We start from the raw sequence: 24,069 nt of genomic DNA, 5'->3' as shown, positions 1-24,069 counted from the left end.
GCACAGCCCAGGGAGAAGTCTCAGGAGGTACAGTTATTTTTAACCTTTCAGACCTGCGCAACAAAGAATGAATTCTGAAAACTCTGGGTAGAAAAGAGGTATTTAGTTTCGAAATTTTACAATCCTCTACCCCCTCCCCTAGATCTTGACCCTGGTAGAAAACTTGTACAGCAAACTTTTTTTTCGGATTAAGAAAAAATTTTGGAGTAGACTGAAGCTGCCATTTCACTCTTCCCTTCACAAGTATGGTAGACAAAAGGAAAACATTTTCTAGGATGTGATTCAACTAAAGAATAGAATATACAAGGCTAGAATACCAAGACAGAAAGGGTTTTCATTGTAGCTGGAATCAAGGAAGTTAAATTTGTAACCAAACATGGCATTCATGAACTGTTGAAATAAAAAGATGCAATTAACATTTGAAAACTGCTCTAAAAAATGCTGCAGTTTTCCAGTGATTAAGTGTGCCTCATTAGATGATCCAAACAAAATTTGATCTGGACAAGTATTCTGTTGAAATTGTAATTGAATTTTCTTTCAACCTATTTCAGGTTTCAGCCCTTCTTATAAATGTGACGGGACCATTAGCTGAATAGATTTTATTATACGTGCTGGACAGCATTTCAGATACAAATTTGTTTATTTGTAGTGGAGTAATATTAAACAGGCATTTGTGTTTCAAATCAGGTAGGGATGAGATGCTTGTATTTGTACCTGAATTTATCATGCCAGTGCATGTATTTTTAGCTGGTCTGAAATGGGAAGAGGACTGAGCACACATTATTTTGACAATCTAGTTATATAGTACTTGCCATTTATGGACTGAAATCCTCACTACCGTTTCAGCCTCATTATACCATATAAATGGGCTAGACTGGGGCTTTAACACACTCCCTTTCCCTGATCCCCAAGGAGGGAAAGGTAGGGAAATGCAACAATAGAAGAGGCAGAACAAGGATGGATACCTTGGGCCTCATTTCCAAAGACCCCTGGGGATAAATAGGATGGGGAGCAGTCAGTGAGGCAGGGGAGTCCAAGCTGGCTTATGACTTGTTGGTCTCTGACTTCTGTGGCATCTCACACAGGCATTTTGAGGCTGTCTTTTATTAGCCCGTGTGGAAATTTTTACAGCATGGGACTTTGGAGGAGCTCACGAATCCAGTGGCATGGCCAGCAAGACATGGGAGAACATCTGGAAGTGGAGCTCAACCCTCCCTGATGGTCTCCAGTCCTGCCCCACACCGGGATCCTCCCCAAGCGACCGCAGCGTGCCGGGCCCTGCGCAGGCAGCTCTCGCCCTGCAAACTCTGCCGGAGCAAACCCCAAGGTTACATCCCCAGCTGTTTGCTGCTGGCACTTGCTGTGCAGCAGCAGCTCAGCAATAGGTAGCTTTGGGCAATTGTGTCTGGGTTAGCTCCTGCTGCTGCTATCTCTTATTCTCACCCTTCACTCTGCCTGTCAGGTGTCCCAGGACAACGCTGCTTGGGACTGAGCTGGGAATGGCTCAGAGGATTTACCGTGTTGGGGGTTTTTTTAAACATTTCCTTATTTTTCTGCTCAAGCCTGATCAAATCCCTGATTGTGTCCAAGTCTTGGCGCAAATGCGAAGGCAATGCACTGCGGTACTGGCAGAAGGTGGCAATGCCTTAAGCTGGTATTGCCAATGAGGACACGGGCAATTTCTCAGATGGAAATCACTGGCCTCACAGCCATATTTCGTTAACAGAGCTGAACGTTTCTCATTCATTGCAAGCTGGCTTTGTTTGAGTCCTCCTTTCCATTTTTAGTGGAAGAAAAATAATTCTAAGTCAATGCCTTAGAAATTAAATTTTTTTTTACATCATAGTCTTCCCGAGCTCTTACAAACTTTTTCTTTTTTACCCACAAATTTTAGTGTTGCCACCTTCACCCAAAAGTCAGAAGCGCAGTCCTGCCCTGTTGATCCTCAGCCATCTGCCGTCAGAGAGACAAGACAAAGCTCATGACGGCAGAAAGGAGCTTGGACAAACTTCATTCTAAGGCAAGAAAGAGTCAGATTTCATTGATCTATAACTTGACATTCAGTTCCTGCAACTGAATAGAAAAAAAGGCATTTATAACCTATTAAAAACCCAAGGATGATTTTAGTCTTTTTTTTTCTTGTTGGAGAAATCAGTCTTTCAGAATAGCCTGAGTTGCAAATAAAGAACGTTGCTATGTTTATTTAGAGAATCTAACCCCTTGGAGCCAGCATTTTCACTAATGCATTTTACATTAGTGGGCTGCATCAGGAAATCATGACTTTTGGTGCCAGGGGGGTAATTAATATCAGATCATGTTTGCAAAATGGTTGTGTTTATGTGGGAATGAGGATTGAGCTCTAACTGTCAGGATTTGAAGTACTCAACTTTGCTCTGGAGCTTCAACAACTTGCTAGAGAGTGGGATGTTGAAATTAAAGTACTAGGTCTTGATGGCTTAGTAGAGCTACGGCTGCTGAAGAGAGCTGCAGTCTTTAGGATTCTGCTCATAAACCTTTAAAGAGAGTCTGAAGTGTTTCTCTTAAAAATGTGAGGGGATTGTAGATAACATAGAAATGGTTGTTTTGCTCCTGTGGTCTCAGATGTTTCAGGAAGTGCCAAAATATGCATAATACGGTCATCGTCCCCCAATATATCCCCCCCCCCCCCCCCGCTCCCTAGTCTCTGTGCTTACTAGCTAGGAAATATCCACAGATGGTACAAAAACGTTTTTCAGCCCACCTCAGAAGTACTTGCTTTTGTGTACGCACCAGCTAGCATGGTCTAAAGCAGTAGGTGTGGGTTAATTAAGTAACTCTGAAAAACAGTTCCTGCTGAGCTCCGTGTCTTGCAGGGGCTCTGCTGTGCCACCCCAGTGCTCCCCACCCTAGGAAGCGCAGTGCCCCCTGCGCTTGGCACCCAGCTGCTCAGCTGACCTGCTTCTTCCTCCAGAGAAAGAGGAAGAACACCTCCTCTTCCTGCTCAAGCCAGGGCATCCGGGGAATGGGAACTCCTTTTGTGATGGCGATACAGCCCCCTTCCCTTGCACAGGCACTGTCTGCAGCTCCAGCCAGGACACCTCCAGCTCAGCTGAAGATGGTGGACAGATATCCTGAGCATCATTAGGTTCTCAGTATCAAAAAGAGAAAACACACCACCATCTTCTACGGGTTGAAGAACAGCCTTTTAGTAGAGAACTTGGATTCTCGCCTTCCCAAAAGCCACAGTTTCTCAGCACTAATTGGGAAATGCACTGATGCTTGGTAAGGTTGAAAATCACTCAGGAGTATAGGACCTTCTGAATCATACCATCATGAATTTGTGTAGGCAAAGTTTAAAGGATGGTTTCTTAAGTTAAAAAGGAGTAATAGTACAACTGAATAGCAGCAGCAACTGATGTTCAAAATGAGAGTTTCACCTACTGGTTTCCCAGCATCCATTTCCACGGCATGTGGCAGCTGGCGGGTTCTCCACAAGACCATTTATTTACTCCCTCCCCATCAGATCCTTTGCTGGAAGTTCATGGCTCCCTCAGCGGTGGTGGGGATTAAAAGTAAAGGTGTAATCTATGTTAGAGCTAATATATATTTTGTACTATAATGAGCCAATATACTATTATGGATCTTGTGGTCAGCTCACTGTGTTTGATAAATACGATCAATACATGTTATTCCCCTCTGAGATCTACCCACCATCATCTCTCCATACTCACCTCTTGCCAGTAGTCATTTGGGGATAATTATCCCCACCAAGAGCCTACCTCTAATGTGCCCACTGTCTTTTCTCCTGCCATAAATTGGTCTGATACGGGCACTAAGATAACAAATCTAGACTGTATTGTTATTATTGCTGTTATTTTACTAGTTCCTTGATCCTAAAATAGGGGTAGCAATCTAACCATTTGCTGTAACTATAGTAAAGTTAGAAGTACTTAATGAACTGTTCCTCATCAGGTATTTGTGTAACTGATTATTCCTATCTAAGTCTAGGAGTAATGTCCTTGAATACTCTTCAGCAACACTGTCTACACTTTTTGTTCTCTGTGAAGTACTGGACCACCTCTTCCTTTTCTACCAGTATCTCTGAATAGTTATATTTCATTTTGTGGCTTGCTTTGATTTTATTTCAATGTGTTCTACTATTCTTTTAAGCTTAATCCTAACAATGAGAGCTTTCTGTGCATTTCCTCTTTTGTTTGAAGGCACTGATGAGCTCTTGATCCTCCACATTGGGATAATTTGTACTTCTACCCATAGTATAATTTCTTTAAGGACTTGACAGCTCTCCTAAACTCCTTTTTCTTTAGACTTTTTTCCCCATGACATGTCTCCTCTTCATTCTCTGAGATTACAGATGTCTTCTTTGTGGAAGTTTGCTGTTTGTTAGGCTTCCTGAGGAAATGTGAACTCCTTGACAAATTTCAACCAAATTCAACAGATTTCCCTCAAGTCTGAGACAGATGTTTCAAGACACTACATTCCTACAAGGGTCAAGAAACAACCCAACTAGGAAAGAAAAGAGATTTGATAAACACCTCAGTTCAGCAAAGGCTGTTGTTAGAGCTCAAGTCGTTAGGCATCAGAGAATCCAACCATAAACTTATTCTTGATACTACTATGCAAAAAGGGGAAACATTGGTTCTGCTGTTCAAAACATTATTTGCTCCTCTCTTCTTCCTTTTCAAGAGTAAACTCTTACCACCTCATGATCTCTTACTCAAGGTGCCTTTAAGCCCTGCATTGAGAGGTGATTCCTCTTCACTGTTGAGAATTAATGCAGAAGACCTTTTACCATTTTGCTACTTTCTCTGCGCCTTCTGTATCAAAACTCTCCTACAAAACTGCCTGTATTCTGCTGCATCTCCTTCCCAAGAGGTGTTTGCACAGTTACAATTCAGGCAGAGCTAATGTAAAGTCTACAGTAAACTTTCACCACAATGACAGCATTTGCTCTCCCTACATTTATTATGGCTATGGATTCTCCATTGGTCAATCTTCCATACCTCAGAGAAGACGTACTGCCTTATTGACTAAGTATCTTCTCTCTTCAACTTGTTGTCCTTCCTGAGAAAAGTTCTGTATATGTTAATGTTCAAGCCCTGTAAATAAATAAATGCAGTCATAATTTTGATCATACACTTAATCTTTCTGTATATTCCTGTACTTACTACATTTATATACAGATGTCTGCTGTTTTAAGCATATTGATTCACTATCCTCATTCTTGTTCCTCCTCTGATTTTATAAATTAACACCTCCTCCTATATAATCTTTGGTTCCTGATGCTTTCTGTTTCTGGGCACTGGCATCTTTGACTGCTAGGGACTGACTGTGCATTGGGAGCTGCATGGACCTGCAGTACTGTGTCCAGCCTCGTCCCACACCCAGCAAAGAAATTGATGAAGTGGAGCAAATTCAGTGAGGGCCACCAGGATGGAGCACTTTCCCTTTTGAGAAGAGGCTGTGGGACCAGGGCTTGTTCAGCTGAGATGAGATGGTTTTGGAGCAGACCTAACAGCTGCCTCCAAGCACCTAAAGGGAGGTTAGCAAGAAGACCAAGCCAGGTACTTCATGGCAGTGCATGGTTGGAGGACAAGAGGCAACAGGCATGAGCTGAAGCAAGAGAGGCTCAGTGACTTGCTAAAAGAAGAAACTTTTTCACACAGAGGAAAGTCAGGCAGGGGAACATGGTACCCAGAGATGTTGTGCAGTCTCCATCCTTGGAGGTTTTCAAGACCCAAATGGATGAAGACCTAAGCAACCTGATCTGATTTCATAATTGACCCAGCTTTGAGCAGGAGGTTGGACTAGAGACCTCCTTAGGTCCCTTCCAATGTGTATTAGTTTATGATCTGATTTCTCGCCTTCTGAGAATGCCATCAGCCATCAAAGTCATTGTAAAGCACCAAGTTCTCCCCTCTCCCCCCTGTGTTGGCACTGGTGCTACAGACCCTCCCTTGTCCTTGCAAGCCTCCTGGGTTACATTAAGGAAGCCTTTGTTTGTGGATGTTTCTAAGTCTCACCATCTCTTCCTCCTCCTAGCTTTCTACACCCTTCCTTTACTCAAACATGCATTTTTTGCTTTTAAAGGCTACATATCTCTCAGATTCATCAGTATACAGTATGGTGGATATATGGACCCTTTACATCACACATGCTTGTCTGCACAGGCTCTCACGACCCTATGCCACAGGCTGTTGGCACCACTGCCCAGAGTGCACTTCGGGATCTACTCTCCTTGGATATTCATTTATCTGAAGAAAAGTGAGTACCAGTCTCTCCTGCTCTCAAAGATCTGCAAGTGCAGAAGATGGTGGGGGAGAGGCGTGTGCCAGCCTGGACCAGTGATGCCAGTCAGTACATCTGTGGAAATCCATGAAGCCTCATATAAAAGGAGTAGTAAACTCTTCTTGTTGATGTAGTCACAGGTGCCCACAGTGCTACAAGCTGAGGACTCAATGCTGGGTGAGGTTCCACATGACCTTATGGATTTTGCCAGGAGAAGGCAGATTTTGTTGTCCATCTTCCTTGTAGTAGACTTTCCCACTCCAAAGTCATTGACCACTAAGCAACAAAAGCAAGCCTCTTGGGCACCCTTTCCCTCACATGTACTGGTGCTTGGAACATGATGTGCTCTTTTAGAAACTCAGGGAGCAGTTCCCTATAGAGATCTTCACCCAAGAGCCCTGCTTCCAAGTGATAAGTATGATGTAAACCCACTAATTCATAGCTGTTTCTTGGGCTCAGAGCCTCCTCATAGCGATGGAGAAGGTGGTCTCAAACATACCAAAGGAGGAACTATAGATGATCTTATCATCCGTGTGGGCAGTTCCATAAATAATTGCTATCTGTTCTTTGTCACAGACATCTTCCTGTGTCTCTAGCAGCAATTCTACCTTTGTCAGGCTTCAAGGTGAGTCTTGCCTGCCACCCTGCTAGAAGGTGGACATGGTCAAAAGGTGAGCTGTCATGGCTTACAAAAACAGAACAGACGATCAACATGGTCACATGATGAGAGAGAGAAACAGCAACAAAGGAGAGCGATTCTCAATATTCATCTAAATATACAAACTGTCCGCACTACTGATAGCATAACATGGGGTAGCCTACAACTTACTGAGTCATTGGACTAACGCGTTGCAAAGACACAAATACACACCAGCCAGCATGACACCCCGCAGCAGCATCCTGCAACAACTCTCGGTGGAAACATAGGCAGCTCAACAAAAGGTGCTTTGGCCCACTAGCTCACTTCAAAAACTGATACAAATTGCTCATGCAGACATACTGCCAAGTGTTCATTCAATTGGTGACCAGCTGTCAATGGTCACTTAAATAATGGTAATAGGGCAGAGTATCAAGAAAACTTAGTCAGCAGGTCACCTCTATCATGCTTGGCCCACAGACCTCAGGTCTACCACATTTTAAACTCCGAATTTCTAAAAAGGCAAAAGAACTACTGAAGCAGTCAAATTAATTTATCTCCATGTTCCTTGCTCCTTCCTCAGCAGAGTGGGTCTCACATAAGATTCCTGGTTTTCTGCCTTCCTTGTTTGCTGCCAGAGAGCAGGAAAACACAAAGCAATGTGAAACTGAAGGACAAATAATACAGGCCATATACAACTAAGCTTCTGAGATAACAAAGTATCAGTGTTGTCTTTATAGCAAGAGCATAGCAAGTCATAACAAGGACCAACGAATACCAGGCTCCATTAGACACGTTAGCATGCACACAAGGTACTTGTAGCGGTTGCAGATATCCTAGTAGCCACCAAGGATCTATTTATGGTCCTAGAATCAACCACCCCCCAAAAACTTTGGGGATACAACAGAAACCTTCATGCCTGCCTCAGTTTTGCTATGCTCTTACCTCTCCTGAGCCTACATGGATACTGAAGCAGGTGATAAATCTGAAACCACTGTCAAGCTAGCAAATACTCAGATGGGCAAGCTCTCTGGGCTTAGGAAATTAAAAAAAACTCTGACCATTTATAGGCAGAACCCTTTTTCCCCAACAGTAAGTTTCTAAATAAGGTATTTCATGATAGAAGGTAAACATTTTATCCAAGCTGGAAACAGCTTTGGGAACAAACAGAGATGCAGTTATCTAGGTGCTCAAGTAAGAAGAGCTAGCTCTGAAATGATCTGTATCCTTTCTGGGAGGGAAAAAAAAAAAAAAAAAAAAGAGATATACACATCATTAAGCTTTCAGATTGACACAGTATCAACTTGGCGAGAAACTATCTTAACAAGTAAGGCTATAATCAGTATTTAGATAGGAACCCTAAGAACTGTGGCACTTGTTTATATTGTAGCCCTGTGGAAAGGAAGTCTAACAGCTTTGGGCTGAGAAAAGCTATGACTGGAAAAATGTAAAGAAGGCAACTTAATACTGGAGACTAAAAATTCTTCACTTGATTTGAAGTTTGCTAAAAAACAGTCAGGAGGTACAATCGATGTAACTTAATTTCATAAAAACAAAATGTGTATTCCTAAGCCTGCCCTAGCAAATGGCTTTTTTTTACAGAAGTATCTGTAATGGACCTGTGTCAAGATGCCAGCACACTCCTGGCAACACCAACTGCAGTAGGTGATTAGAATTTATGCTGTGTAAAATTAACTTTTAGATTAAATGAAAATTATGAACCAAAATGCAAAAGCATTTATATGGCAATTCACCTACGCCATTTGTTTAAAAAGTGTCAAGGCAAGTGAATATAATGCAGCGCTCTGAAGAGTTCACAAACTAATGGCTCTGGCTATTCCAGCAGCTTCCTTTCCAGCCCCACAGCTCTTCCCCCACCAGAAACCTGGCGTGTAAATACATGAAGCCACTGACATACTGAACTACCTTCATTTCTTAAGACCAAGTGAAGAATAGTAAGGGAAAATTAGAAAACATTAGCTACAGAGAACTGAAAAAACTCCTCTTGTAAAATCATCAGATCTCAGGGACAGGAAAATCATACATTCTGCTAGATTAGTCAAAGAGTTTTTGTTGAAAAACTGTGTCATGGGAAGTTTGTGAGAATTGAGTGAAAGCATCTGGCGTCTTGCAAGCTTGAAACATAAGTATTTCACCATTCATATTATTTTGGTGATATAAGTCACCATAGTGGAAAAAAATAATTTTCTGAACAGAACATTGCCACCCCAGTTCAGATCTGTATTTCAGTTTAATTCTGCAACCTAAACCAGTAGTCTGCTGCTGATAATGCCTACTTCCAGGTTTTGCAGAGGTTCTAAAAGTTACGATAAAAAGAAATCTAAATATACTCCCAATATTTACTGTCAAGGCACCAACGGAAATATCTTCCAAACTCTAGTACGCTGCTTGCTGCACAAAGCTGTGAAGCATGAGGTTTTACATTCTTTCAAAATAAACTATTTCATCTGATCTAATATAACTCTGCATGTTCTCATATATATATCCAATTCATTTTTTTAATCCTACTAAGCCCCTGGCTTCAATAATATCTTAAGGATTGAGTTTGCAGTTCTACATGTTGTAAAAAGCATTTTCTGTTACCGATTTTAAAGGTGTTGCCTTTAATTTTCATCATGTCCGTATCCTTGCAAAAATTACACTGTGTTACGTACCCCTGGTTTATAGATACTGACTTCTGAAATAAAGAATCCCAAACATACTTCATTTGCTCTTGACTTAGAGATTAGCCACTTACTTTTCACCTGACTTATCTGTTTTTGATATGGGAGAGACAAGGATGAACGCAGTAATTCAGAGTGTTGAGAAAACTCTAATCAGTGTTACGGTATTTTGTTAAGCGTTCCATACCACCTCTTTTTGAACATTTTGGTGGCACTGTGACTTCCGGTACCCACTGAACAGTTGTTTTACTGCACTAGCCACAGAATTTCTCCTCACAGTTGGTTAACTGCGTAGGAGTAAACTGGTATTACCCCACCCAGTACCTACTTTGTTTATTTGTAAGCATTAGCCATTTCTTAAGTTCTGCTATGGTCCACTGCATTTCCACAAAGTTTTAAGCCTTGCATAATCGAAGTAGCACCATTTCCACCTCATTTTGCTACCAGAACATGTACTCTTTTCTCCAATTTATGTGGTAAGTGTTAATCAGTGGTCCCAATAGAGCTCTGGCATAATTTGTTATCCATCTCCATCATTTTTTATATTTAGCATTTATTCCTGTTCTCCCCCTATCTTATCTGATTTCCAGTGCTTCACAGTCCACCTTACTGCATGCTTTATTTTTATGGTAGCAGCTTCTCAGAGAACTTCGGGCTTTGTGAACATACAAATAAAGATAAATTCCATCAGACTGTGCTATCATCTTTTCGAGTAATTCTAGCAGATTAAGGGGCATGTTTTGGTCTTTTTTTTTTTTAAACAAACATAATTTACTATATTATTGAATATTTTTTTTTTTTAATTTAACTTACTACTTTATCCAGTTTTCTATTCATTTCAGAATGTTTGTTTGGGTGCATTTCGTAGGATTTCACGCTTATGCTTCTATTTTATGATACAGCAACTGTTGCCCATGTAGGAAAATCAGCTACTTTCTTTTTAAACTTCTTCAGGGCTTCTGGCTGAATTCCACCTAGACTTGCTGATGTAACAATTTCTTTTCATTTTGTAAATTTAAGTATTCTCTCCTTTTTTGGAATCTAAAATCTGATTTTTTATTTTTATTTTTATTTTTTAAAATCACATTAAAGTGTTTCAGCATCCTCTGTGGTAAGAACTGTAGAAGTACAATAATATTTTTGCACTGAAGTCCTTGCCCCTCTTTAATCAGGAGTATTTTCTCAAAAAAATCAATTACTTTAAAAATTTAACAGTAATTTTAGATATGAAAAGGAAAGCAAGACTATTTGCAAAAAATGCCCTACAAAGTGGCATGTTTGCTTACTTATGTTACAACATTGTGAAGACATGAAATTTCATTTGAAACAGCGAGCCAGCTTCTCCCTTCTGTGAGTCATTCACAGAGCAGAAAGGGAAATAAAACTGTCTGAAAAAGAAGAACAAAATATGATGGCAAAAATCACAGCGCTATGGTAACTAAAAGTCACTTAATTCATTAAGTCCTCCTCTTTACTCTTTGAAGATTTGTATCACTTCTGTTCATTATTTGATTTGCTGTGTCAGTCCCCCTCTTAGGTCTTATCTTCTACATTCTACATGTAAAATGCCAAATGTAACACCTTTTTTACTAGTTTCCTATTGGTTGGATTTCATTGAATAAAGAATACTTACTAAAATGAACCTTGTATCTTGCTATTTCATCCTGGTCCTGTCGTGCCTTCCTGCTTCTTTTTTGTTTAGGGAAAACGGGTTCTTTTTTAAGATATAATTTTAGTAGAAATACTTTCTCATGGAGCTATCTCCTCTCAAGTTGTTCTTCTGGCATAGTATCAGAGGAATAAGGTAATTTTTGTCACCACCAATTAAAAAGTTTTACGAAACAGGACCGTTATAAAACAATTAAACCTTGCAAATGCAGTAGTCTCTAGGAGGGAAACCCTGGAGGAAATTCTGCTTATTAAAATTGCAATTTTAGTTTCCATTAAAAAGGAGAATAAGACAACAGAAGATGGGCTGGCAAGACAAATTATTTCTTAATGTCAGTTGAGCTTATTTCAAATGAGATAACATATCTACACCAGGTTGGGTTCAACACATTTTTGCCTCCTCAACTCATTTATCTAATTCAGTCATCTTGATTACAGCCTTGTGGACCTTCATTTTCAGAGGAAGAATTTTGTAACAAACAACCTACACAACATGCTGATTACTGAACAGTTAATTCTAATTAACTTGGCTATGGCAAGAGAATTTTGATAAAGTCCTAGAATGCAAATACAGTTTGGTTATTCTGGCCAAACTTCTATAAAATAAAAACCCACAGCAGAGTCTCCAGATGAGACATCAGAGTGACAGGGATCTAATTTAAAGAAACAAATGAGAAAATTAAAATCACAAATAATTTATTCTTCCGTTAGAATTGATGGAGTACAGTTTTAAATAGCAATGAAGTACACAGTGGTGGAAAATTGGCACAGAACCTACAAGCATTTCATTCATAATAATGTTCCTCATGCCATATCTGTTCAAACCTTGATGTGTATTTTCTATCAATTTTAAGAAAATTGTTTTCCCTTTAAAAATGATGAACAAATTGAAAATCTTGTCTTCCATGTATAATGCCATACATATGATGAACACCAGTTGTTTTTCTTTCCCCCCCTCCCCAAACATAATCGCCAACTGAAAAAAAAAAAAAAAATATTTTACTCCTGGGCTAATTTTCAGTTTTGTCCTTTATAAAAGTTGCCAGGAATTCTTGAATGCATATATTCCTGCACAACAGAATATCCATTTATATATCTGATATACAGTTGCAGGACAGTCTCAAAACCAATTTTTTGTGTACTATGCTATTGATCAAGGTGCTGCCTCTATCTCACATGCAACACTATAAGCATTAATGCAGTTCAAAACAAAATTTGGCATTTACCTCACCAACAGGTTTTATATTTGATGTTATAAAACATCCCTTGGTCTCATGTTACCAATAAGAAAAATGGACACACACAAAAAATGCCCCCTTTCTAACGATATTAACTCCCAGTTAGGAAAGTTTAGATAGGTTTTACAAAGTCTTCTAGGCTATTTTGATACATACAAATTATTCAACTAAAGGTTAAAATACACTTATACAATACAGTCCTGTCCTCCATACTCTTTTTCAAGTTCTTTGCATATTCAAGCCAAGTAAAATTAACACTTGTCATTTTCTTTGTTATTGCAATTATTAAGAGGGATTACAGCTTGCTTATGCAAAGCTGTGACAAAACACTTGAGAAATAAAACCCAAACGTTTATCTTGTTACCCAAAAAATGTTGCAGAAAATTGTCAAACTATGTTAGAAACAATTCTTACAAAAATGCTTCGCTCAGAAAAACTGGAAAGCTTAAAAAATTAATCTTTGCACAAGACTATATTATACTGTCCTTAATTACGTTCCCATTTAGATAACTGGGATTCTTATTCTTTGTACATGAACCTATCAGTGATGTATGATGCTCTCCATCTTTTTTCACTGTTATCTTTATTGTACACCATTTCGAGACTTATACAATCAAGCACTTATCATGCCCCAACCCATTTTTAACAGTAGATTTCTTATCCTGCCCAGCGAGTAGTGTACTGTCTTGCATATTCACCACATGAAAAACATAATATACAAAATATTGCTGCTGTAAAAAGTGTGCATTTCCCCTTTCCCCCTACAAAAAAAATCTGTGGAAAAAAATATTAAATTCCCATAACCTTCATAAACATACAAAGCTGTTTGCACCTTTCAGTCTGTAACAGTCTATTTGACATATAGTTCTCAACTCACTGCAAATTGTTATGTCACATATTTTCTGTCCAATATTGCCATCTAGAGTAGAGATGTGAAATCAGTTTCTGAGAATCTACAGTCTTTAACAATTAACCCATAAAGACTGTATACCATAGAACAGCCACAAGATTTTTCCAAAAGCTAGATGGAATGGTAGGTTCTCATCTCAGGAAGATGTCCACAGTGCTGAGGAGACAATATGGCTGCTAATAGATATTGCCTACCGGAATGTGAGTACTTTTTCACTGTTGATAATTTCCATACTGACCCTAAGAAAGAAATTCAAAATACATAATTAGACCACAAGGCATATTTTCCTGTATTAAAAGCTGAAATCAGAAGACCATCCAAATAAACTATGATGTTAAAAGATGGAAACAAATAACAATAAATGATAACCAATATGAGTAAGTGGTACCGAGTTTCATCTCACTAAAAATCCTTTGTGTTTTAATGTAAAAGTAAGACTGATGATACGGATTTAAAGCCAGGAACCTAATTTGATCAGAAGAGTGTATCTTTAAATTCAATAGACCTTTGTGAAATTTGCAGAACATCGTCAAAAATAAAAGATGGGAATTACTTCCCACCTAAACTTTGAAAACAATTTCAAAAAGACAAGGTCACCTAAATTCAAAGTAATTTAGGAAACTAACCTGCTTTCAGAGACACCTAAAAATATTAATATATCAAGCATCATAGAATGGACTAATACACGTATCTCAAAAATCAAGGCACATCCCAGTGAACATAAAGAACTAGTTAACATATCCTATGGGAATCAATTCTTCCATAGATCAGATCTATAGAATTATTACCCTTATTGATATGCTCTGTTCCTTGACAGAACGTCATGTACTGCAGAGGAGGGCAGAGGTGAAAGCATCAGTGCTACATGCTTACCATGATCCTTCACCACAAGGTTCAAGGCTTGCAGGAACAAGCAGTGTGCTAAGAAGTGAACATTCTCCAAACTGCAGTCCCACCACCATTCCATGTTAAGTACCATCACGATAAGAGAGTATTTTAAATTCCAGTTTTATATTGCAATGTCAGTTTTTTCCATTGTAATGTGACAATCAGTCAGGAAGAAAAGTTTCAGAACAGCTGCCAGATGAGAATTTAAGCAGCACAATTCCTATGGGAATGGCTAGTATGAAAGAGTGGAGAGGTCTTCCGTAATTGAGTTTCCCAGTGGAACTTAGAAAGCACAAACCAGAGGAATAGAGCCTATCTACAGAGAGGGTTATCCCCTTCTACTGCAAAGAAAGCTGGAAGAAATGCAGCAAATTGAGATTAAGTTTCCTTGACCCTACATTTGCCACAAGCAAAGCATTTTCCTGTAGCTTATTATTTGCAGGAGGAAGCTATTAGTTCAGTGCATGAGCATTTTGTTTATTTGTTAAATAATTAGAAGTAATTGCATCTCTCAGCTACCACAGTGAAAGCATTTGTTCCTTCTTCCTTCCCTTTTCTAATTTCTGTAGAAAGGAAGCCAACTGTTTTCCTTTAAAAATGCAGGCAATTGTGGCTATTCTCACTTCCAAGGGAAAAAGTTCTTCTTGAAAGTTCAACTGATCTTCTACTGACATATCAGGATTTTACTTAAAGACTAGAACCTCAACTTGATCATAAGGTATATTTAGTTACTCTCCATGTTATTTATGCCAAGGAAAGTAATAGTGTATGTTTTAATGGCATTTCTGAATGATTCATATTGCAAAGATTAGATTTTTACAGTTTAGTACCTTCTACAGGAATAAAACCTCTGCTTCATCCTTTAATTAGAGGACAGGTTTTTTTACAGGAGTCCTCCACTACAACTCCAGCCTAGAGTTTTGGTGGTTATTGTTTGTTTCAAACTTATCTTAGTGGTGATAGGAAAGAAGCAGTTGATTTTTCAGGTCACTTCTTTCGCATGTTCAGTGTTCCTTTATACTGCTCAGAGAAAATCTGTGCAAAAATAGGCTTCATGTTTCCCCACACAGCTCTACAGCAGAGAGACTTCAGATGCACACCTGAGGTGGTTCTGCAACTGGAGGAGGAGGATTACTGGATTTGTGTTTGTGGAAAATCAATTAAACCATTTTTATTGCAAAGCAGTAATGAAGAATGATCCACCATGAGATTTAGGAACCTCATCTTTCATATTAGTTCATTCACCATGAGGCTATGAAACAGATCACCTTAATTTTTAAGGTCCAAAAATATTGTCTGGAGTGCCTCACTTTGCCAAATTGCATTAAAACTTCGTAAACTCAGAAGAGAATGACTAATCCAATCCAATCATACCTCCAGACAAATGATTCTGGAAATAAAATCCATAAGAACTGTATATACACACCTGAGAGACCATGTCCTCAAATTCAGTAGTTTAAATGTCTGCAAGAAACTAAGATTATCAAATGAGTATGTAAGAATCACAACTTTCTCATCAAATGAAAGAATACCTGGTCATATCCGTAAGGCCTCTGCTGTGGTGGCTGTGGTGGCCCAGGCTGTGTGGGTCTGTATCCCCCATACTGCTGGCCTTGTCCTTGTGGATAATTGGGATACTGAGGTCCTGGACCACTCTGGGAGGGGCCTGGAGATCATTAAAATGTAAACAAAAAAAAAGAAAAAAGATTGCTTAAGGTGTTAGGAAGAAGAGAACAGTAAAAGCATTGAATTTTACAACTGAGCAGGGCTAAGAAGTATCACTACTGTGCAATTAGGTCTTTTCCTACCTAAAACCATACCAGGGATCAGTGGTCCTCCTCTCACCCTGGAAAGCACCTTAGCTGACAGGGCCTATGCTCCAGCCACAGAAATGTTTACCTTTATTTATAAATTCATTATTTATTACCAATGCATGTAGTTCCACGCATGAGGTCATAGGACAGGGAAGAACAAGGCAAGAAATGACAAATCATAAACATGAGCACTTTCCAGGATTTAGGGAGGCACACTCTCCTCCTGCTGGATGCTGCTCCAGTTCCAGAACTTTGTAATGTCAGGAGCAGGCAGATGATCATCTGCGTTTAGCATTTGGACCTTTTGAAGAGACCAGCAGCGCTGCACTGCCAGAAAGTCAGTTCCACAGCAGGCACACACCACAGCAGGCAATCATAAATGGGATGTCAGGCAAGCAAGTTACACACATAAAATGCGAGATGTGACAACCAGTAAATGCTGTTGTGGGATGGAAAAAAGCACCCTCTACTCCATACTCTTGTGGTCATCTTAACTTTCCAGGAAAAGGATAGGGAAAAAAAAAACCAAACCAACAACTTTGGCTCCAGCCTTTTTTGTCTGCAAAAGAAGCAGTTCTTTTGTCAATACAAACTCTTTCTGTTACTATTCAGAGGGACTCAGCCTGTCTACCATTGCAAGCTGCACGTTACTGCCATCAGACAGTGCAGACGTGTTCCAAACAAAATGAACCTTATCCCCTCCTACCTTGGGAGAGATGGTGTTCTGTGTATTTCAGTGACACTCCACACGGATCTTTTGCAGTGGATCCAAGTTAGCTTTTTCAACACCACCCCTTAAAAACTGGCAGAGTCAGGAAGACTTGCAACTCTTCAGAAGTGCTTTCTTTTAACAAACCAACACTTTTTTGTTTGTTTGTTTGTTTTTTCCCCTCAGAAGAAACAGATGTGTTTTAGCAATAATGTGACTCAGTGCTAGACAGGGCTAGTTTTAGCTACAGGCACTGGACATTAAGATTACATCAGCTGGTAACTCTCTCAGTAATTCTGGATCTATGAGACAACCAAAAAGATGACCTGGAGAAGAAAAGCTCCATAGGCTATTATCATTCTCCTCAGGCCTCAAATCCACTTGAACTATGCAGTTTCAGCTTTCTACAGTGGAACAAAACCTTAAAGATTGATAATAATGCCTGGGATGCCAATTTATTTTTGCAAATTAGGAAGTAATTAAATTGAGAAAGGATACTACATCCTAAAAAGTGCTGTGTTCATCTGACAAATGAAATTTGGTTTTATTTATTCATGGTAATTCTTTATAGTTGAATTCTAAATATTCAGTGACAGATTTTATAAAATAAAAGTGGAACTTCAATATCTATTTGTGCTAAAAAATAGAAATCGAGAAGTATGCTATTTGGGTTTACAAATTACAGTGGGTAAGTCGCTCCAACAGATTTCTTCATCCCTTTCTTCTAGTATTTCTTAACCTAAATTTTCAAAGTCAGATTTTATTTCTTTACTTAAAAAATGTAGAATAATGAGCTAGATGGACCTTCACTCTGACCTTCATTCTGTTCCTATGTTACATTTAGCAGAAAGTAAGTACATGAATATTATTTTAGAACTATCAATTCATTCATAACCTCCAAAAGGAGACTCTTTGCTAAATCTCAGTGGATCCTCTTAGAACTTAACTCTGTCTCAACATAACTGGATTTAATGCAAATCTGGCATTTATCTACATGGCAAAGTCAGCCATGCACTTCCTCGTATACCCACAATCCTGAAAGCTTTAGCACTTAAACCTGCAACAAAGCTAAAAGTTAAAATATATGGAATTAGATTTCAGAGATTCTTCTGAGATAAATTTGTACAGCTTTACAATATGCAAGCAAGTAAAACTTAAAGAGCAGTATTTTCAGTATGGTCCTCTGGCCTCAAGTTTTCAGAAGCAATACACAAAAATTATATACTACTACTATAAGTTTCCTGTGTGGGAGGTTTTCCTTGAATCCAAGGACTACGTTATCTCACTTGTGGCAGAGGATTTCTCATTCCTGCCATACATCAGAAGGTTTGCACTACTTGTGCAAATTTGTAAGACAAACTCTCTTGAAAGCTGCATTGGAAATGCTTATATTGTATTAATTTCCTTACTGATCAGTACAAGAATTTTAAAATAATGATTCATTTATGTTGGATGAAATTTTAAACTAGTTTTTAAAAGATTTTGTTGTAAATGGCAAGTCCAAAGATGAAAGGGTATAAATGGCTCTTTGCTACCTTTGTGCCCTCCTGACTCTGTTCACCTACAGAGGACAGAAAATAGCAGATTCCTTCTGGGTCTTTCTAAATTACAGACACCTGTTATAATGTTGCCTAGTCACCTTCGGTTTTCTGTGCTACCACACTGTCCTAGATTGCCAACAGATCTACTTCCCACAATACACTGAATTCTACGCTTTCTTGTTTTGGCACAGTGAAATTGCAGGCATACAGCTTTTTTGCACAAGCCTGGCCTTTCAACCCAGTAAAACAGGAATGGAATAACATACGAGGATCTCTCTTAGTCTTTTCTGTGATTGCTCTCTGTATCTTCAGGTTCTTACCATAACCCTGTTGTTGTCCTGGATAGCCTTGTTGGCCTGGATATTGCTGCTGTTGTGGTGGATAACCCTGCTGTTGGGGTGGTCCTTGATATGCATCTTGCTGCTGACCATATTGCGAGTTTCCTGTAAGACGATTGCAAGAAAGCAAAAACTTATAAAGATACCTACTTTACTAATTTTTTCCTTCTAAGATGCACAGCCAACAACACAAGAACAAAATGAAAATGCAATATTGATTTCAAAAACTGAACAAAACAAAGAAAACTCAAACCAAACAGAAGGAATTCGGCCAAACAAACTGCAGTTAAAGCCAATTTTGCAAAGTTGAACTGCAGCATTTTCAGCATCTCTGCCAAACGAGCATTACATTTACTGGAACATCACAGTCATAAGATCATGACTATGCTAAATAAAATTAAAAAAGACAAAATTAAGGACAGCTACAAGAGCACAGACTAGCTACACAAGATCAGCAAGCTGTTTCCTAACGGCACTATAATTATACAAAATATATACACACACAAAAAGATATACAACTGAACCAACAGATTTATGTTTAAATAAAAATTTCCATTGAGGTAAAAAAAAAAAAATCTCTAGAGTGTTTTAGTCATTTTACTGTTGTTAGAAATGGCAAATTGTGGTTATATATTTTAGGTGTTTGCAAGAAATTATTCTGAACGCTTCAAGTTCCCTGCAATTTTCAAGACAGCCAGCAACTAGTATTCTACAAGAGCTTTGCATGGGTATAAGTCGTGTTGTGCAAGAATTTTTGTTCCCGTTGCGGGTGGGGGAGGAAAGGGAATGTATGTGCGTATGTGTGTGAAGGTATATAGATACCTCCTTCGTAGTAATGTTGTGAGGAATCCTCATAAGGCCTATCGTAGCCTTGTTCAGGATACGACGGTTGCTGATAACCGTAATCATTATGACCTACATCAATTCGACAAGAGACAGGAAGAAACGTTAATGGCCTCTGAGTGAAAACCCTAAAAATATTTCATTTGTCAGAAAAATGAAGAAAAAAAATTCAACTGGATATACATGAAAAAGAATTTTCAATTGTATTAGCCAAAGATTTATTAATAGGATTTCCTTTCATATTGACTTAACGTGACAGGAAAAAAAAAGGCTTAATGCAGTAGTTTTAGCAACATCATAGCAAGGGATGGTCTTAACCTTCTGATAATCCTTGTTGGGGAGGAGGGTGGGAAAAAAAAAAAAGTACTTTATCTTTCACTCAAAAAAAATGAAAGCATTTAGGCCTTTCACATGTAAATAACCTGAATTAAATTAGAATGAACAAAGAAAGCAATTATCATACTTTGTCTAACACCTGTTCTGCTGATCTCCAATTCAAAAGCATATGCTAAAAGCAGTGTGAAATATAACAAATAAAGCTCAATGAAGTTATGAACCACAGTCTACGTTGAATTTTGCTTTTAAGTGACAGAAAAATAATCTCAAGTTTTTCCCTACAAACACAATTCCTACAAGTCTTATGAAAACTTTTCCTCTTACATTCCAGACCTGAGTAGGATCATTACAAATGAACATTCCTTTTCAGAGACTACAGGTATCTCCGACTAAGAAACCAACACATGCAGTAAGCACCCCACCTGTTGTTGTTTTTAGAACAAATATATTTTGTCTTACAGATGAACAAAATATATCTTATTGCTAACTTGGTCAAGAAAACCAGCCAAAATTTTGTTTAAATTTGAAATAAAATTATACAAATTATATACATTTGGAATAAAATTCTGGAATAAAAATAAGGAGAAAATAGTTCTAAAACTACGTGGTCTTTGTAATTAATTCTGCAACTGTACTATACGTCATTGACTGAATCTAATACAAATACAAAACCAAGGTCTTATATTCTCTTTACATTCTATGTAACAGTAATAATGAGGTAACGATAAAGAATGAATCTTTAGAAGCAAAAGGTCTTAGAGAAGTAATCTGTGCTGCCACAGAGCTGTCAATGGTAACATCCAATTGCCCTTACTACAGCAAATTGCCTGTAACCATCTAAAGCCCATGTGTATAACATAAAACTCCCAAACTGAAAGCTTAATAATTATGAGTTAATGCAACCTGTAAAATAACTCTGCACATATCTCTCCAAAAATAACACATGTAACCTTATATAGACATGGCTTGATGTATCTTAAAATCAATTTAATAGAAATTAAAATTCAAACAACTAACTTGTATCCTTTTATTTGCAATGAGTCGTTGCTTTGGCAATTACACACCTTTGCTTTGTATACATTTTCAAAACATTAACATCTACCACATTCCTTGAACTTCATAAGATACCATTAAGTTGCACACACAGTTATCACAGTAGTCATGAGTCAGCATCTTTGTTCTCCCAGTCTCTGCTCAGCCTAAAAACAGGTTAATTGCAACTTTTCTAACTTATAACACAATCCAATAGCTTTCAGCACTCTAAATTCCAAGAGGTAGGAGGACAGATTTATGCAAGTCAAAGTTATGGTCTTGTCTTGAACACACTAGGGGGACTTCTAAAGAGGATTCACAATTACAAGCTCCTCAGGGCAGGGACCATTTTATTCCTTTGTAAAAATTAAGCTCAAGGCCCATACCATCCATAGCAGCAATAACACATTTGTGCAACTTATATTAAAACTAAACACTAAGTTAAAAAATAGAATATTTACAGAAAAACCACAACTTTTTAACAAGTTTTTCCACTTCAATAATACCTTTAATAAAAGGATATTGCCCCCTCTCTTACTCATAACAAAGTTATGACTGTTTCAATTCATCATATTATACTAGATATGCTAAGGAACCCTCCATACTTTTAGATAAACCAACTACAGAATTTTCATTTTTAAATACTAAAACTGTTGTTAAGAGTTTCAAATGGGAGTATTACAAATTACATACTTCAAGTAAGTTGTAAAATTAACTAGTCATAGTAACTTAAACTGTAGTAACAATTCTGAATTTGGAAAGTTTTGTAAATGTGAGGTATGATATCCAATTACTATTCTTGCCCCATTCCCTAATTTTGGGCATATGACTACATTAATATTGGGCAGGTATAGAAAATGGGAAAGTTAACATTTATGAGAGATTACCATCAGGGTAATATTGCTGGTTCATGCCTTCTGGAGGACCTTGTCCACCATGACTGTATTGGTCCCCATAATAGTCTTCCTGGCCTGAGTACTGCTGTGGTGGGCCTGAAAAACCACAACCAGTCAATACGTAAATAACTTGTTTTCTCTGTTATAAAGCTTGCTAATTTCTGATTTTAGTATGAGAAATATTTCTCAAATGTACTCCCCACCCATATTGTTGCATTTCAGACAACATATGTAATCTGGTTTACTTAAAAAAAAAAAAAATTAAATATATCTATCTATATATATACACACACACAGTTGTTTGGCTGCATTAGATTGACCACATATATATATATATCTCAAACTTCAGTTTTGAGCTCATTTTAGGAACATGCGTATAACAGACTAAGGTGTTAAAAATAAAGTTAATCCTTTTCTAAAAGGACTGGGAAAAAAAAAAAAAAAGAAGCAAGATTGTGGAACATTGTTCCTTTTTTGTAACTGAATGAATTCAGAACCAAGCAGGTACTCTGTTCCTTTCTATACCTATCATTTAAACATCGAAACAGAATTCTGCATTAGCATATCAGAGATGCATATTTTTAGATACTTTTTGTCAGAAAAAACTCAAAAAAAAGAAATACTTGTCTTCACGTTTCATGGTGATACCAGTAATCTGTTGCTGCAAGAACCACTCTTAAGAGGGTAACAAAAAGAGTCTGCAAACAAAGTCTGTAATACCCAATGATTTGATCAAAATTTGGTGTAAGCAAGGAAGTGATTTAAAACAGTTTTAAAGATGGTTATTTAATATCAATGTAAAGACACTGAAGTGAAGTCCTACCTTGCTGTGGCGGCCTGTATGGAGGAATCTGTCTCTGACCCATCATGTGATTTCCTTGGTTAACTTGGCCCATCATTCCCATAGGTGGCTGCTGCCCCTGGTAATGCTGGCCACCTGCTTGTGGCATGTTGTATTGCTGGGAGGGAGGTTGCTGGTGCATCATTGGACCTGTAAAAGGAAAAGTAGCAAATAAGTCTTCTGTAACACATGATTTGTGATTAAATCTTTCAAAAAGAACATGGAAAACCCAACCTTTAAAAATGCACCAAAAAAGGCTCTGTATTTCTGTTGCTCTCATAAGGATTCATTGTTTCTGGACCTACGCAAATGCAGGCTATCAACTCAGCCTAAATAAGGCTGCTTTCTAGATAATTTTTCTTCAAACTACACAGACATTAGTTTACTCATGCACAAAGATAACTGAAACACTTTTACCATTTTTTGTTTGTTTGTTTTAAAAAGCATCTGCAAAGAAACTGTAGATGAAAACCTGATGGTGAAACCTTGATAAGTCATAGAAGAATTATTTAACATTCTGAACTCCCTGGGCCATAGTTTTAATACACGTGTAGTTGTTGTTATAGTCCATCAATGAGCCACTTAGCTGTTATCACAAAATGAACAATTTTATTTAGCCTGTAAAGACAAACCACATGTACCAGTGAGTCACGCAATCACACAGCAGGCAGTATGCAGAAAGGCCCACAGGAATACACGCTCTGCCCACCACTGAACAGTCCCAAGCAGCCTGTAACAAAAATCTTCTTTCATACCAAGCTGCATCAAGTTTCTATGAGCCACAGGAAGAGACCGGGAGAGATCAAGTACTGTCCATGTTTTATCAACTGAGAAAACCTGTTAAGGCTGAACTTGGAGAAATGCAAACTTCAATAATGAAGATAGACAGTTAAAGAGCATCCTACTGACACCACACAGCAATGAAAATTATGATTACGCCATTTCATTATATGGGATTGCAGGTTAGATTGATATAACTTTTAACAAAGAACAGCTTCCTCGCTTCCTCTGCAGTACCACTTCAGAAAAGAGTTATTCCAGTATTAAAAATATGAAGAGGAAAGAGTTGTGACAAGGAGCTAACACTTTTATAATACCTTAATTCAAACCACTTGACACATATTGCACACTTTATAATGGTGAAACCCAAAGCTTTTTTTGTTTTTTTTTTAATTTATTTTATAAACTACAGAGGCAACAAGTAACTAGTCTCACGAAAAAACAAAACTAATCAAAATATCAAACTAGCACAGCCACTCCTTAGCCCCATCCCAGGAGAAAAAGGAGGGTATAATCTAGTTTTCTATATGCTAGATTTTGCCACTGCATTTAATATTTTTAAATAACTAAGTGCTGGAGCACAAGCAGAAAGTCCTACATAGAAACCGCAGTACTGGAAAATTACCTAG

At 38.1% G+C, this 24,069-nt stretch overlaps 1 protein-coding gene across 3 annotated transcripts in view; it reads right to left on the bottom strand.

Moving 5' to 3' along the window:
• Nucleotides 1-11,953: 11,953 nt before the first annotated feature.
• Nucleotides 11,954-24,069, bottom strand: part of SS18 (SS18 subunit of BAF chromatin remodeling complex) — a 44,867-nt gene continuing 32,751 nt past the window's right edge. Inside the window, exons 6-11 of one of the 3 annotated variants that reach the window (XM_072852592.1) lie at nt 22,643-22,810; nt 21,811-21,915; nt 19,535-19,627; nt 18,695-18,817; nt 15,843-15,976; nt 11,954-13,661 (exon numbers count right to left, since the gene is read on the bottom strand). In XM_072852592.1, coding sequence (XP_072708693.1) covers nt 13,635-13,661; nt 15,843-15,976; nt 18,695-18,817; nt 19,535-19,627; nt 21,811-21,915; nt 22,643-22,810 — 650 coding nt within the window. In that variant the 3' untranslated portion in view covers nt 11,954-13,634. The remainder of the gene's footprint in view (nt 13,662-15,842; nt 15,977-18,694; nt 18,818-19,534; nt 19,628-21,810; nt 21,916-22,642; nt 22,811-24,069) is intronic. The other 2 variants (XM_072852593.1, XM_072852594.1) reach the window with 2 other exon arrangements.

This window comes from Ciconia boyciana, chromosome 2, assembly GCF_034638445.1.
Source record: "Ciconia boyciana chromosome 2, ASM3463844v1, whole genome shotgun sequence".
NCBI lineage: Eukaryota > Metazoa > Chordata > Aves > Ciconiiformes > Ciconiidae > Ciconia > Ciconia boyciana.
This window is presented reverse-complemented; position numbering and strand designations above follow the sequence as displayed.